At 43.8% G+C, this 15,621-nt stretch overlaps 1 protein-coding gene across 1 annotated transcript in view; it reads left to right on the top strand.

Annotated features, from left to right (window-relative positions):
* Positions 1–15,621, top strand: part of LOC126335601 (PDF receptor-like) — a 383,334-nt gene that overhangs the window by 107,432 nt on the left and 260,281 nt on the right. The window contains exon 3 of the mRNA XM_049999054.1: positions 15,307–15,417. Coding sequence (XP_049855011.1) covers positions 15,307–15,417 — 111 coding nt within the window. The remainder of the gene's footprint in view (positions 1–15,306; positions 15,418–15,621) is intronic.

The raw sequence follows: 15,621 nt of genomic DNA, 5'->3' as shown, positions 1-15,621 counted from the left end.
TTTTGTCGCTTGGCCGTAAACTGGCCAAGTATCTCAGGCACGAAGAGAGCAAACGGACGTCTTTCGAACTGCCATATTTGACATTCAAAGCGTCAACAGCATGGCGTATGCGCCAGAACATAATGCTACAGAACCTACAGTATTTCTGTGCAGTTAACATACTAGAATTGTGTGAAACATTTAGGTACAGAATAAGAAAGCTAAACTCTTTAGCACTTCAAAGCTGTAGGAACAAATTCACGTTATCAGCACTCAACAGCATGTGACTGTGTACAGATCAATACGCAGTTATTTTAAAATTGTAATTTCTAAGTCAATGTAATCAAATGTAAGGCTTACAACCGCATAAGGTAGATAAAATGCTTTCAGCATTAGATCAAGTGCCGGCCGGAGTCGCCGTGCGGTTCTAGGAGCTACACTCTGGAGCCGCGCCACCGCTACGGTCGCAGGTTCGAATCCTGCCTCGGACATGGATGTGTGAGATGTCCTTAGGTCCTTAACTATATTTGCCGGCTGCGACGTCTAAGGCGCTCGCGCTACCGCCACATACGAGCTTGCGTCTGCTCCGAATAAGATGCGACAGGCTATAAAATGTACTACGCTCCTTCCTGCTATGTTCTACAGTGGGCACTGTTCGTCCTCCAGAAGAGTCTCCGCACCTTCAGAGTAACTTGTAAATCAGGGTCTTCTGAGACCTGGCCCCTTTTCTACTCGTCTCACTAGTTTTTCACAGACGCCCAAAGATAGATTTCATTTGGTTCACTTCAGCAGTCCGCACAGCTTACATAACACGAAGCGACAGAACGCCAATAATGCAAACTCCCTGCTCCTGGTCCTGTCGTTGGTGTTATTGCGATTCTTTCCTCATTTGGCGATAGCCGCACAATTTCTCCATAAAAACTTCACTTTAGGCGGCACACTTCATGGGACAGGTCTGATATTTATCTTTCATGTTGTAACAAAGATTGCTTTATCAAGGGGCGTTTCTTTGCAGGATGATATACATTTCGGTGTGCGCCGATGTGGACGCAGTGAACAACGCATCTATCATGTTTTCAGCGAACAAGGACGTCAGGGAAGTCTGAAGAAATATCATCGACTGGTCTGATGCAGCCCGCGACGAATTCCTCTCTTGAGCCAACCTCTTCATCTCACAGGAGCCCTTCCAAACTTACGTCTTCAATTATTTCGTGTAGAGGTTTTGCCCTGTGCAGCCCCCCAATAGTAACATGGAAGCCACACCATGATGTCTTAACAGATGTCCTACCAGCATTCCCCCCTCTTTGTCAGTGGTACCCAGCTATATCTTTCCTCTCCGATTCTGGACAGAACCTCCTCATTCCTTTCCTTATCAGTCCATGTGACTTTCAACATTTGTCTGTTGCACCACATCTCAAATAGCAGCAGAGCTCAAATATTTATTCTCTTCTTTTCCGCTTTCCCCACAGCCCCTGTTCCACTACCATACAATTCTGTGCTCAGAACACATTCACAGAAATTTCTTTCTCAGTTTAAGGCGTACGTTTGATATTATCAGACTTCTCTTGGCCAGGAACTCCATTTTTTGCCAGTACTAGTCTGTTTTTGATGTCCTCCTTGCTCCATACGCGAGTAGTTATTTTGCTGCCAAGGTACGTAACTTCATCTACTTTGTGACCATCAATCCTGATATCAAGTTTCTCACTGTTTTCATTTCTACTAGTTCTCATTACTTTCTTTTCTTTTTCGATTTACTCTCAAGCCATATTCTGTATTCGTTACATTATTCATTCCATTCAATATATCATGTAATTTTTGTTCACATTCACTCAGGGTAGCAATGTCATCAGCGAGTCGTACCATTCATATTCTTTCACCTTGAATTGTAATTCTATTCTAAAGCTTCCTTTTATTTCCGTTTTTGCTTCTTTGATGATGCGCAGATCGAACAGTAGCGGAAGGAGGGATTGGTGGGGGGGGGGGGGGGGAGGGGGGGAGGACGAAAGACTACATCCCTGTCTTACATTCTTTTTAATCCGAGCACTGCTTTCTTGGTCGTCCACTCTTATTATTATTTCTTGGCTCTTGTACATTCTCAGAATTTCGAACATCTTGCACCATTTTACACTGCCGAACGCTCTTTGCCGGTTGACAAATCATATGAACGTGTCTCGATTTTTCTTAGTCTTTCTTCCATTATCAACCGCAACGTCAGAATTGCTCTCGGGTGCCTTTACCTTTTCTAAAGCCAAACTGATCCTCATCTGGGAAATCCTCAATTTCCTTTCCCATTCTTCTGTATATTATTATTGTCAGATACTTAGATGCATGAGTTGTTAAGACGATAATTCTCGCATTTGTCCGCTCTTCCAGCCTTCGGAATTGTGTGGATGATATCTTTCCGAAAGTCAGATGGTATGTCGCCAGACTCATACATTCTATATACTAACGTGAATAGTCGTTTTTAGAAATTATGATGGAATGTTATCTATCCCTTCTGGTTTATTTGATCATACGTCTTCCAAAGCTCTCCTAAATTGTGATTCTCATATATATCCCCATCTTTTCTAAATCGACTTCCGTCCCTTTTTCTATCACATCTGACAAATCTTCCCTCTCATAGAGGTCTTTATTGTAGTTTTTCCACCTATCCGCTCTGAATTTAACAGTGCAGTTCCCGTTGCATCCTTAATGTTGCCACCCTTGCTTTATGTTCCATCGAATTTTGTTTTGACTTTGCTGTATGCTGAGTCAGTTCTTTGACAGTCATTTTTTTTCGATATCTTAACATTTTTCATGCAGCAATTTTGTCTTAGCTTCCTTGCCTTTGCTATTTATTTCCTTTCTCAACGACATGTATTTCTGTATTGCTTACCTGAATTTCTTTGTATTTACTTCTTTCATCGATTAACTGAAGTGTTTCTTCTGTTACCCATGGTTTCTTCTCATTTAACTTCATTGTACCTATGTTTTCCTTTCCAACTTCTGTGGCTGCCGTTTTTAGATATGTCCTTTCTTCTTCAACTGTACTGCTTACTGAGTTATTCCCTGCTGCTGTATCTGTAGCCCTACAGAACTTCAACCATGTCTCATCATTCCTTAGTACTTCTGTATCCCACTTCCTTGCTTATTGATTCTTGCTGACTAATCTCTTGAACCTCAGAAACTCTTCATCACTACTGCATTGTGATCTAAATCTGTGTCTTGGTACGCCTTACAATCCACTATCCCATTTCGGAATCTCTGACCATGATGTAATCTAACTGAAATCTTTCCATATCATCTGGTCTTTTACAAGTACATCTCCTCCTCTTGTGATTTTTGAACAGTGAACAGACCAACTGCTGTTACTAGCTAAAATTTATTATAGAACTCAATTAGTCCTTCTGCTCTCTCATTAGTTGTCCCAAGCCCATATTCTCCGTTAACCTTTTCTTCTAGTCCTTCCCCTACAACTGCACTCCAGTCCCTCATGACTATTACATTTTCATCTGCCTTTATCTACTGTACTACCCTTCCATTATCCTTATATACGTTCTCTACCTCTTCATCTTCAGCTTGAGACTCGGCATCTATACCTGAACTATCGTTGTCCGTGTTGGTTTTGCTAACGATTCTGGTGAGAACAACTCTATCACTTATCCGTTCACTGTGTTACACTCTCTACCCTACTATCCTATTCATAACGAATCCTACTCCCGTTATACCTTTTTCTGCTGCTGCTGATGTTACCCTATACTCATCGGACCAGAAATCCTAGTCTTCTTTACATTTCACTTCACTGACCCCTACTATAACTAGATGGAGCGTTGGCATTCCCCTTTTCAGATTTTCTAGCTTCCTTACCATTTTAGACCTTCTGACATTCCACGCCCCTACTCGTAGAACGTTATCCTTTCATTAATTATTCAATCTTTTTCTATTGGTCAACTCCCCCTTTGACGCTTCTTCAATTACATGTCGCATGTCCTGTGGATACGCGTTATGTGTCTTCAGTGCACTGGTTTCCATTTCGTTCTGCATCCTCATGCCGTTGATCATTGCTGATTCTTCCAGTTTCCCATACGATGGACATGAGGGTGCCCCAACCCTCTTTCCTGTCCTCCGCCCCCTTTGACAAGGCCGTTGTCAGAACGAGGGTACTTTGATGAAAAAAAAGCACAAAAGAAATATTTTTATTATGTAAAAAATGAAAATGGGAGAAAATAAAAATGGGGGAGAAATGACTTTAAATATTTATGTTATTTACTCTTTCAGTACGAACTTTGTTGTACAATCCCTTATTTACGTGTGGTAATAAAAATTCATTTAGACAGAATTAAGCACATTTAAAATTACGTGAACCTTAGAAACCCTTTCATGCTGATAAATTCAAACTAACTGATTAATAACATTTATGACTTTGAAAATTATTTAAATTAAATTTTTTTACGTAATTCGGCCTTGGCACACATTTTCTAGATGCAGTGGGTTTTTAAATATTTACTGTATTCTTTCCCGGCGTTAGCTATAGAACACAAGACTGTCTCTGTTAGCATAAAATGGTTAAATATTGCCAAGCCGACCTGAAAGTTTAATTATCATTGACAAAACACACTTCACTATACGTTTAAGTTATTTGCTTTAGAAATGGAAAGAACCAACAGATTAACAACTTCAACGTTAATTATCCGCCTATGAACGCACAAATGTACAACCAGTAATAAATTCAGTCAGCCTCAGGATCGCTGAAAAAGAAAAATATTTCGTAATTCAATGCTAATTTTACCTGCTCCCGATTTACGGGTTTGGTTAATTTTATAGCGGAACAATTTTTTAAATGTGCCGCCGCTGCAAATCGTTCGGTCGCGGCACAGCCCAGCAACACCAACGATAATCGCTAAAAGTGCTGAAAATTCTTTAAAGAAATATTATAGACGACATGGGCAAGCTAATTTACATCAGTAATAAACAGTTTTTATAAATTATAATGTATTTAGACCATAACAATAATTGAAATAACACACCTGTACAATTTCTCCTCTAATGGCGGCTAAAGATAGATACAGACAAACGAAGTCTACTCATTCATATAATGCTCCGTCACGGAATCATCTCTCTCTCCGCTCTAGAGGAAGACGACCAAGAATACACATTATGTAGCGCTTTTTATACTACTGATGATTCTGAATATCTCTTTGTAATTTTACAACATTATTTTCATCTGTGGCTATATTTTACATTTTTTCATCTCAGATATTAACATATTTCGTAATTACATTATGAGTATAGAGATAGTACAATCATAAATACATCGAGAATATTATTACAGAAAATATTACCATAATAACCAACGTCCTTTAAACAAAATTAAGTAACATTTTTTGTTAAACAATTACAGTACATTCGAATTGCTTCATAGCGGCGTACATAGTACAATTAAATGTCATTTCATTTTATTAATATTGTATGTGCTGCCAGGGAACGTTACAGTACCTTATGCTGGATGTCTTCGGCCGCCAAATGCTGATTATTAATCAAAATGTAAGCGATTGTCGAACACGGGACCATTGATGTTTAGATTACTAATCAAAGACGGTAGATCTAGACCTTCTTTTATTTAAAACAAAAAATTACCTTTTTGTTGGTATTACAAAATGAGATAAAAAATTTCTTTATATATATATATATATATATATATATATATATATATAAGCTGAAAGGACAACTAAAACCAGACTCACGTAAAATTAACATTGTGATAAGTAGTAAGCTTTGGAAGGTAATCATACTTCAGAAACATAAAACACAATAAGAAATACTTCTCCAACTGAGCTTCAAATTTCAGTAAATATCTTTCACAAATTAAAGCAAATCCTAGTTAACATATAACATTTAAGTGAAGTTAAATTTCGGTAACAACCACTACCTTGTCATACCACAAATAATATTCCTGTATTGTTTAAAGCTAGTAAACTGAAGATTATTCAAGCATTCCAGAAAGAAAAAAAACACATTCGCAATGGACAATCCTATTTCCAATCCCGCCCCCCCCCCCCCCCCCGCTGTTCTGTCACCCGTGTATGTCATCTCGTAAGTACAATGTGTCCACCGATGCGCCCTGATCGCCGTTCCTTAGAGGTGGCGTCGCATGACGGATATAATTTTGGTCTTTGCCCGTTGTACCGCCTCTTGCCGCTCCGAGGAAGGCACTCGTTCGGCGCATTCCCGTAAGACCGTGAAATAGAAGTCCATCGTCTGACGTCACCAAACTGCCAGCTCACGACCATATGACATCACTGCACGACGCAGCACAGCGCCGGTTTGGCGCAACCCATCCACCAACCTGGAGCCGTGGGATACGACTGAATTCGTCGTTCGCAAGAGTCCCGAAGGTGGGCGGCGTTCATTTTCCAAGGATCACCGCTACGCCACACTCTCTGCCGCCGGAGGGAGATTGTACATAAGAGTACTGCATGGTCGGCATAGGCTGCACGCCACAGGTTTGCTTCCAGGACGTCAACGTCACATAATTTGTGACATACACTCCTGGAAATTGAAATAAGAACACCGTGAATTCACTGTCCCAGGAAGGGGAAACTTTATTGACACATTCCTGGGGTCAGATACATCACATGATCACACTGACAGAACCACAGGCACATAGACACAGGCAACAGAGCATGCACAATGTCGGCACTAGTACAGTGTATATCCACCTTTCGCAGCAATGCAGGCTGGTATTCTCCCATGGAGACGATCGTAGAGATGCTGGATGTAGTCCTCTGGAACGGCTTGCCATGCCATTTCCACCTGGGGCCTCACTTGGACCAGCGTTCGTGATGGACGTGCAGACCGCGTAAGACGACGCTTCATCCAGTCCCAAACATGCTCAATGGAGGACAGATCCGGAGATTTTGCTGGCCAGGGTACTTGACTTACACCTTCTAGAGCACGTTGGGTGGCACGTGATGCATGCGGAAGTGCATTGTCCTGTTGGAACAGGTCTAGGAATGGTAAAACGATGGGTTCGATGACGGTTTGGATGTACCGTGCACTATTCAGTGTCCCCTCGACGATCACCAGAGGTGTACGGCCAGTGTAGGAGATCGCTCCCCACACCATGATGCCGGATGTTGGCCCTGTGTGCCTCGGTCGTATGCAGTCCTGATGTGGCGCTCACCTGCACGGCGCCAAACACGCATACGACCATCATTGGCACCAAGGCAGAAGCGACTCTCATCGCTGAAGACGACACGTCTCCATTCGTCCCTCCATTCACGCCTGTCGCGACACCACTGGAGGCGGGCTGCACAATGTTGGGGCGTGAGCGGAAGACGGCCTAACGGTGTGCGGGACCGTAGCCCAGCTTCATGGAGACGGTTGCGAATGGTCCTCGCCGATACCCCAGGAGCAACAGTGTCCCTAATTTGCTGGGAAGTGGCGGTGCGGTCCCCTACGGCATTGCGTAGGATCCTACGGTCTTGGCGTGCATCCGTGCGTCGCTGCGGTCCGGTCCCATGTCGACGGGGACGTGCACCTTCCGCCGACCACTGGCGACAACATCGATGTACTGTGGAGACCTCACGCCCCACGTGTTGAGCAATTCGGCGGTACGTCCACCCGGCCTCCCGGATGCCCACTATACGCCCTCGCTCAAAGTCCGTGAACTGCACATACGGTTCACGTCCACGCTGTCGCGGCATGGTACCAGTATTAAAGACTGCGATGGAGCTCCGTATGCCACGGCAAACTGGCTGACACTGACGGCGGCGGTGCACAAATGCTGCGCAGCTAGCGCAATTCGACGGCCAACACCGCGGTTAGTGGTGTGTCCGCTGTGCCGTGCATGTGATCATTGCTTGTACAGCCCTCTCGCAGTGTCCGGAGCAAGTATGGTGGGTCTGACACACCGGTGTCAATGTGTTCTTTTTTCCATTTCCAGGAGTGTATATTCGGGCGAGACGACTAGTGTAATGGGTCGTATGAGTGTATTCAGGACGAAGGCCACGGACATGCTACCAGCGGTCAACCAGATGGATGCTCTGAACTAACTTTCGTAATTCTGGGCACGGGGTATATCGAGGAAATTGGCCGCCTAGTATTAACCGGCCGTGTCGACCTTGGAAGAGCGGGTCAATTTCGTCTGCGAAGAAGCAGGAACGCTCTCGCCTCCTGTTTGTACCGGGTGGTGCATGGATACTGATGAGTCGTACAACAAGTGCTGTCATTGCTAATCCCCATGCCGTGATGCCTTCTTGAAGAAGTGTTGCTATGCCGCTGCCAGTTTCGGAGGCGTGTGATACGTACATGTACAAGACAGGAAATTCATCGACGTATACTTGTACGAGGACGATGTCGATGTCCGCTGCTTGGAGGATGTCTTTGAGTAAGGACGTCTTACTCTGCGACCGTGTGTTCTTGATATTGACAGAAACAAGCCGATATGCTTGTCTTCGTTCCGAAGCATATATATTGGCCATGGGAGCTTACGCCGTTTGCTGTTGCGTTGCTACGTTACGTGACCCCGTTCTGCCCGCCATGTAATCAGCTGCGACTGTTGGTGGGTTTCCTTCGCAGTCATCAACCCAGTCTCCTTGGTACAAGTTTTCCGTGGACCGGGGCTCGCCAGCCCCGTCTCCCTGTGGCTACTCTTTTATACTTGGGAGTGGCAGTGATCTGCAGGTTGCCGTGAGTTGTCAAGTTCTTCAGGTCGCTCTTGACGTATGCTGCTGTCGAGACGGTGGATGAGGAGCTTCGCGACCCTCTGTAAGTTGGCGTCTTCCACGGTCGTTTCTTGATCGTCGTCCTGCATTCGTAGTAACGAGTCGTCCGACGGGGTTAGATGTCGTTTCCTGCGCCGTTTCGGAGACGGTTGCTTATGCGTGTGCGCTTCCGTATCAGAATGTGGGCGAGTGTCTCCGTCACCACTGCAGGCGGACACGAAAGCAGCCGTTGGCACTATTCCACTGTCGACGACCTTTTGCTAATCCGAGCTCTGTGCTGGTGGTATCGGTCGGTGTTGCTCGGTCACCATCACCATGCTCGTGTCATCATCCGCCGTCGTCGGCTTTTCGACTGGCCTGTCCAGCTGTTGGGCGCTGTCACTGTTCAGTGGGGCGTCCTTCCGGAACGCGTCCGCATATGTGAGGGAGAGACGTCGCGTAGGTGTTACTGAAGTTTCACCTGTCGGTATGTGAGCAATTCTTCGTTGAAGACACGCTGAGCGAACGTGGCCTTCTTGTCCACAACCTGAGCAACTTCTTGATTGACCGTCGTAAATGATTGTCGCCCTGCAGCCTCCAGTTCTGAGATAAGACGGCACATGTTTTGATAACTCGACCCGTATTTGTCAGATACCATTGAGTACCGGGTACATGGTAAAGGTTGTCCATATTTCTGCTATGTGGTTAAGTACCCATCCGTAGGGTTGTTGCGCATTAACCAAGATCTTAGCCGGAACCTCAAATGGTAGCTCAAATACAGTTCTCAGTCCAAGTCCTGCATGATGATTTGCTACCGTTCCGACATCGCCGTCTGACTGTTTAAATTTAGGTCCATTGAAATCTGGTAGTCAAGGGAATGCAGGATTCGGTTACGATTGTGGACGGGGCCGTAATCAGACACTATTGGTTGCATTTTATTGTTTCGCACAATTTATTTTAACCAGTAATTCCAGACTGACAATAAATAAAAATACCACACGATATTAATTAAGGAATAATCAGCTGTGTAAATAATGGAGTTTTCAGTGAGTTATAATTTAGCAAATCATCATTAAATACAGATACAGCAGATAATGTTTTAAAAGCAAGCCACTGTGATCTGGGAAGAAGGCATTACTCGCCAGGTATGACAATAGATTAAGAATCTCTGCAACTTAGTAATTACTGGTACTGAAATATTAAAGGTAAGTCGCCACGAACACAGCAGAAGGAATCCGACGCCAGGAATCGCGGTAAATAAGGTTTAAAAGGCTTACTGCGTAAACACAAATACTAAATTAGAATTTTAAGCAACTGACCAAAATCATGGCTGAAGGCCTTACACGCCTACACTCCAGGAACGGCAATAACATAAAACATTTAGAAGCCTGCTGTAAAACAGCAAATACAATAACAAAGGTTAATTAAAAAACAAGCAACTGATCACCAAATGGATTAAATAAGATGATGGTAAACTTTGTAACCAACCCTTAACATATACTGAACGCTACACTGCTACATTTATTTGAGAAGGCGACCATAACTATTAACCAGACATACATAATATTTACTATAGGCATTACAAGGTAATGAAGGTAATAAATAGTACAATAATAAAACACAAGTACCAGACCCTTAAAGGGTACTGAGGCAGATTATACCCGCGGAAGGTCTGGGCTGAAGGAGCGTTACTCTGAACTACTGGCCATTAGACCTCTTTTTAGAACACACATATCTTACAACAATCAAAGGGGCCCCAGACGGTGCTCCAGGAATTGACCTCTGAGATGATCCGGCAACAAACACTTTCGCGGCCGATGAGATGGGCTGCCATGAGTTGCTTTCACTTCACAAGATGGTAACTCAGACTAGTGGCAGTCTAACAATGAGTAATGATAATCTTGCTGAAGCCACCTGACGTGCGATAAACCAAACGCAACGATGGAACAATACGCCAAAAGTGGAACCGGTGGTCTCCACTACGTCTCCAAAATACTATGTTTAGAGCTACCGGAACGAGAACGGAATCACTACGACCAGGGTAAAAGAATCACCAGCCGGCCTACAGTCAAGGATGCTGTCAAAACTACACGCCTTACCGGACAGCAGCGGCAAGGCGAGGAAAAATACACTGTCCTTACACACTCTAATCCCCAGGGCAGGTAACTGGGGCGTCAGCGGCCACCAGGCAAGAAAAATTACCGCTGGTTGAACTTAACAAATTGTCACAAGTTGAACGCAGTAAATAGCAATAAGAAGTCGAGGAAAGAAAATCAGATCCTCCTTCCCCAATACCTCAACTCGCTGCTCTTAGCCTCGGCGACACTACGAACAGCAACACGGACCCAAGTCACTGGAGAATCGCGAGATACCAGTGGTGAATGTTTCTCTACTTGGATTGAAATGCACTCATCTTAAAGCTAGCTGGATCCTCGTGACCACAGCCCTTCCATCCGGCAGCTCATGCGTGCCGCCAATGTCCCGGCGTGTTCTGGCACTGCGCGGACTTGGCTCCTCCTGAGTCTTCAACCGAAATGGCCCACTGACAGAACCAGGAAAGCCTCGCGGGAGTAGCCGAGCGCTCTTAGGCGCTGCAGTCATGGACTTTGTGGCTGGTCCCGGCGGAGGTTCGAGTACTCCCTCGGGCATGGGTGTGGGTGTTTGTCCTTAGGATAATTTAGGTTAAATAGTGTGTAAGCTTAGGTACTGATGACCTTAGCAGTTATGGCCCATAAGATTTCACACACATTTGAACATTTTTTTCGACCCGGAGAAACAACGACGTCTCACAAAGATAGACCAACAGTTAGTACATATGGATAGCCGCCGCTGCTGCCACTACTGGACAGATAACGCTTGTGAAACCGAGTGGTGCCTGTCAACACGAGGAAAAAAACACCTCAACCATGCCAACTAAACGATACCGTGTGGCCTGTATCAGAGGGCGGAAACCTACAAACAGCACCAACGCGGGCCGCAGCACGGCTCATCCATCTTTATGGTCGCGTACCATCTTGCCATATACAGTGTCGTTGATCAGTTTGACGTAGACCACACTACTTGTGATAGAGAAGTGGATGCAAGCCATGTTTTGTGGTTGAATTTTAATTTCTTCAAATGCCTTCAGTCTTGCAAATTCATTATTGAAGCTGATCTTGATAGTAGATTGTCGGTACAAGTGAGCCATTCTAGTTCGAAAGTGGAAGCACTAGCGAAGGCTAATACGAAGGAAACAACCGCGTACGCGCTAAGCACCGCGACAGGGAAGTAAACAGACGTCCACGCCGCACGACTGCGGAAAGCAGACTGACCCTGATTGATTGCTTAACGTCTGCAGACACGTCTTATCTCTATGTCCCTTCTATTTCTAGTGGTTTCTACATGTTCCTCTCACTACCAGTTTTACAGACAACTTTCTCAATTCTTACATTACCAGTCCACATGATTTTCTACATCCTTCTCTAGCAGCATTTCTCAAACGCTGCAGTTTTCGTCTTCTACGGTAGTCCCACAGTTACTAATTGACTACCATACAATGCTGTGCTCCAAACAATCATTAAAGTAGATGTCTGTTGTATCAGTAGACGAGATGGCAATAAATACAGTCAGTTACCTACAAAAAGGTAACATATTAATAAATGTATTTACTCAATCTATGTTTAATAATTGAGTTATAAATAACTTTGGACGCTGTAGGTTCTTTAGTGGTGCAGAATTATAAGCAAATGATGGCAGTGATCTGGAGAGAACCAACTAGAATGCTGAGTCGTGCCGGCCGAAGTGGCCTAGTGGTTCTAGGCGCTACAGTTTGGAACCGCGCGACCGCTACGGTCGCAGGTTCGAATCCTGCCTCGGCCATGGATGTGTGTGATGTCCTTAGGTTAGTTAGGTTTAAGTAGTTCTAAGTTCTAAGGGACTCCCATAGTGCTCAGACCCATTTTTTGCTGATTCACATGCGTAAGATGCTGAACGTTAGTACAATACAGTAGAATAATGTTACGTTGATATACGGTTACTCTCTGCAGTCTTCACAGGCCTGTAGGTGCACGTGATATGGGGAATATCTGAATTGCGGCTGCTTAAAAGGATGCATCGGCCATTCAGAGTCGTGTGCTCTGAGATCATGTCGTTTGATCGTCCTCTGTCGGCGCGTTGCGTGGACACGCCACGGAGAACAGCGAGCAATGGAGGAAGCTCGCCCGGCGCTCACAGGCCCCCAACGAACTTGTGACGTCATACTAATCGCCTTGCCTGCCATATTTCGCGAACACTCGACTCCGTGCAGGGCCAAAGGCAAATAAATATGAAAATAAAAAGGTACCCACTGCAGACCTTAACTTTGTGTTATGTTATCGAGAGCTTGCTTGTATTTAAACACACAGTTAACACTTATTAAACTCGTCTGAAACATTCACTCGCTCCCCGCCAGAGATGAACACTGGCAGTGTGCTGCGGATAGTTCAAAGATGGTGTCACTAGTGTAGCTGTGAGATGCGCGGTCGATGGATATTTTGTCGATACCGCAGTGTCTGATTACAGCAGACTTCATTTTCCCAGGAATATCCTGTTTCCCTGTTCCTTTCTACTTTTTCCATTCTATTTACTTCGTCTACCTTGAGTCATTTTGCTTCCAAAGTACCAGAATTCTTCCACTTCGCGTACTTTATGATACCAGTTTACTTTTTAATTTTATCGCTAATCATTTCTGTACTTTTCATTACCTTCGTATTCACTGAGTTCACTCTCGATTAGTTTTGTTTACTCGTCAGACTATTCATTCCATTCAAAATGTCATGCATTTCCCATTCAGTTTCACTGCTTCACACAAATTTTCATCAACTTTGACCCTGAACGTCAATCCCACTCATGTTTTCTTTATTTCTCTCACTGCGTCTTTGATGTATGTATTGAACATTATTACCGAAAGACTACATTCCTATTTTATATGCTTTGTAACGAAAGTACTTTGTTTTTTCTTTTCTTTTTTTATCCTCTTGGTTCTCGTACATGATGTATGTTATCTTTTTTCCCAGTCTTACGTTTAATCTGTGTGTCAGCATCGAGTGTGTCCAGAACTTTTCCGTATATACTGCCATCTTTCTTAGAGCTTAGACCATTTGTTGGCAATGATTAAATTTCATTTCTTTTCCCAATTTATATTCTCCAAATTCCTTTTTCCTCTCTTTCTGTACTATCGAACTGAGCTCCCTGACCATAATTACATTTCTGTCTGTCTTGAATGTATGAACAATTTCTTTTTTTTCATCACACATTTCTCGAATATTTTCACCATCTCTGACATCCAGCTAATCAAAATCACTCACTGAGTAGTATTCATTACTTCCTTGTTCCACTCTGTTCACTGTAACATGCTTTGGTCCTCACTGGCGTCTTATCCACTCATTTATAGTTTTAGATCACTTTTTATCTTGGCGTACAAAATATGTTCTTCCAACATAACAAGACACGCATTGCTGCGCTTCTTCTTCATCATACAAACAATATACTCAGTCTGTAATGACATCCTCGTTGATGGAACGTTAAGCGATAATTCGGTGCTCCACTACTAAAAGTAGAATCTACCTGGAGCTGGTTTTTCATAGTCTGCATCAAATGGTGACCATTACTTTGTTATTTCTGCCTACTGTTCACTGAACGCTTCTTTTAACTCACCAGTTCCTTCACATACCCAAAATCAACCTACCATATGTTCTCCTTTCTTTTGTTTTTAGGGTCATCTTCTTTTGACAGGTTCTATGTGGCCTACCGTGACATCCTCCTCTGTGGCAACCTATTCATCTCAGTGTGGCTCTTAGACCCAATCTCATCTATTATTTGCTGGAAACATTCCATTCTTGGTCTCCCCTTACCGTTCTCTCTGGTCTAACAGAAGATACACCTTGATGTCTTAAACTCCTGTCTTTCAATCCTGTCCATTCTTGTAGCGTGTTTGCCATATATTCATCGACAATTCTGCGGAGGACGTCCTCATTTCTTGTTTCACCAATCAGCTTCATTTTCAGCATTCTTCATGGCACCACATATCATACGCTTCGATTATCTTCTTCTTGCAGTCTCCCCAAAGTCTATGATTCTTGTCCATACTATGATGTGCTCCAGATATACTCCCAGAAATTTCTTCCTTGAAAACCCAGGAATGCCCTCATTGTTTGCTCGATTCTGCTTCTCACAGCCTCCTTTATTTTGTCCATCGCGTATTATTTTGTATCTTACGCCTTTATCTACTTCGTTGTTCGTAGTTTTCGTGTTACGTGCATCGCTAATCTCAGTTCTGATATTCCTTATTTCTTTCGTTATTCACTCGTCAATTTAGAGTGCATGTTTTGTGCTCAGTATACCGTTAATTCCACTGATCAGGTCTTGTACTTCTTCCTCACTTACAGTCATATTGCACCTATACTGCGGGTGACAGATATGTGATAGGCATTTTGTAAACGAACAAAGCATCTAACCAACTTATTGACATGTCAGTTCTCTGTGAAATATTGTGTAAACGGGAAGCTCTACACCTGATGTTTTGTTCATCAAACGCTTATGACACCTTGAATTGTTTCACGGGTAAGTGCCTGTTTAATTTGATTCTCGATGTGGTAATATATATCGGTGTGTGCTGTGATTGCAGGCGGCCTGTACTGCAACTGGACGTGGGACCAGGTCCTCTGCTGGCCGCCAACCAGGGCGGGCACCACGGCCAAGCAGCGCTGTCCCAGCTTCAACGGGCTCGACCAGACCAGTGAGTGTGACCGTAGTATACACAGCAGCACAGTACGACAGCAGGAAATCTTACTCGATTACCTCATCAGACGATCAAAAGTAAGAAACCGTCGGTGACAGGAATTGACGTTTAGAATATTACGAATCCCGCAAAATTTGAATAAAGTTAAAACGCAATACGAATGAGCGTATGCTCACAAAAGGATTCTCCACTGTCATTTCT

The sequence above is a fragment of the Schistocerca gregaria genome, chromosome 2 (genome assembly GCF_023897955.1).
Source record: "Schistocerca gregaria isolate iqSchGreg1 chromosome 2, iqSchGreg1.2, whole genome shotgun sequence".
NCBI lineage: Eukaryota > Metazoa > Arthropoda > Insecta > Orthoptera > Acrididae > Schistocerca > Schistocerca gregaria.
The sequence above is the reverse complement of the archived record's forward strand: the minus strand, read 5'-3'. Positions and strand labels throughout refer to the sequence as shown.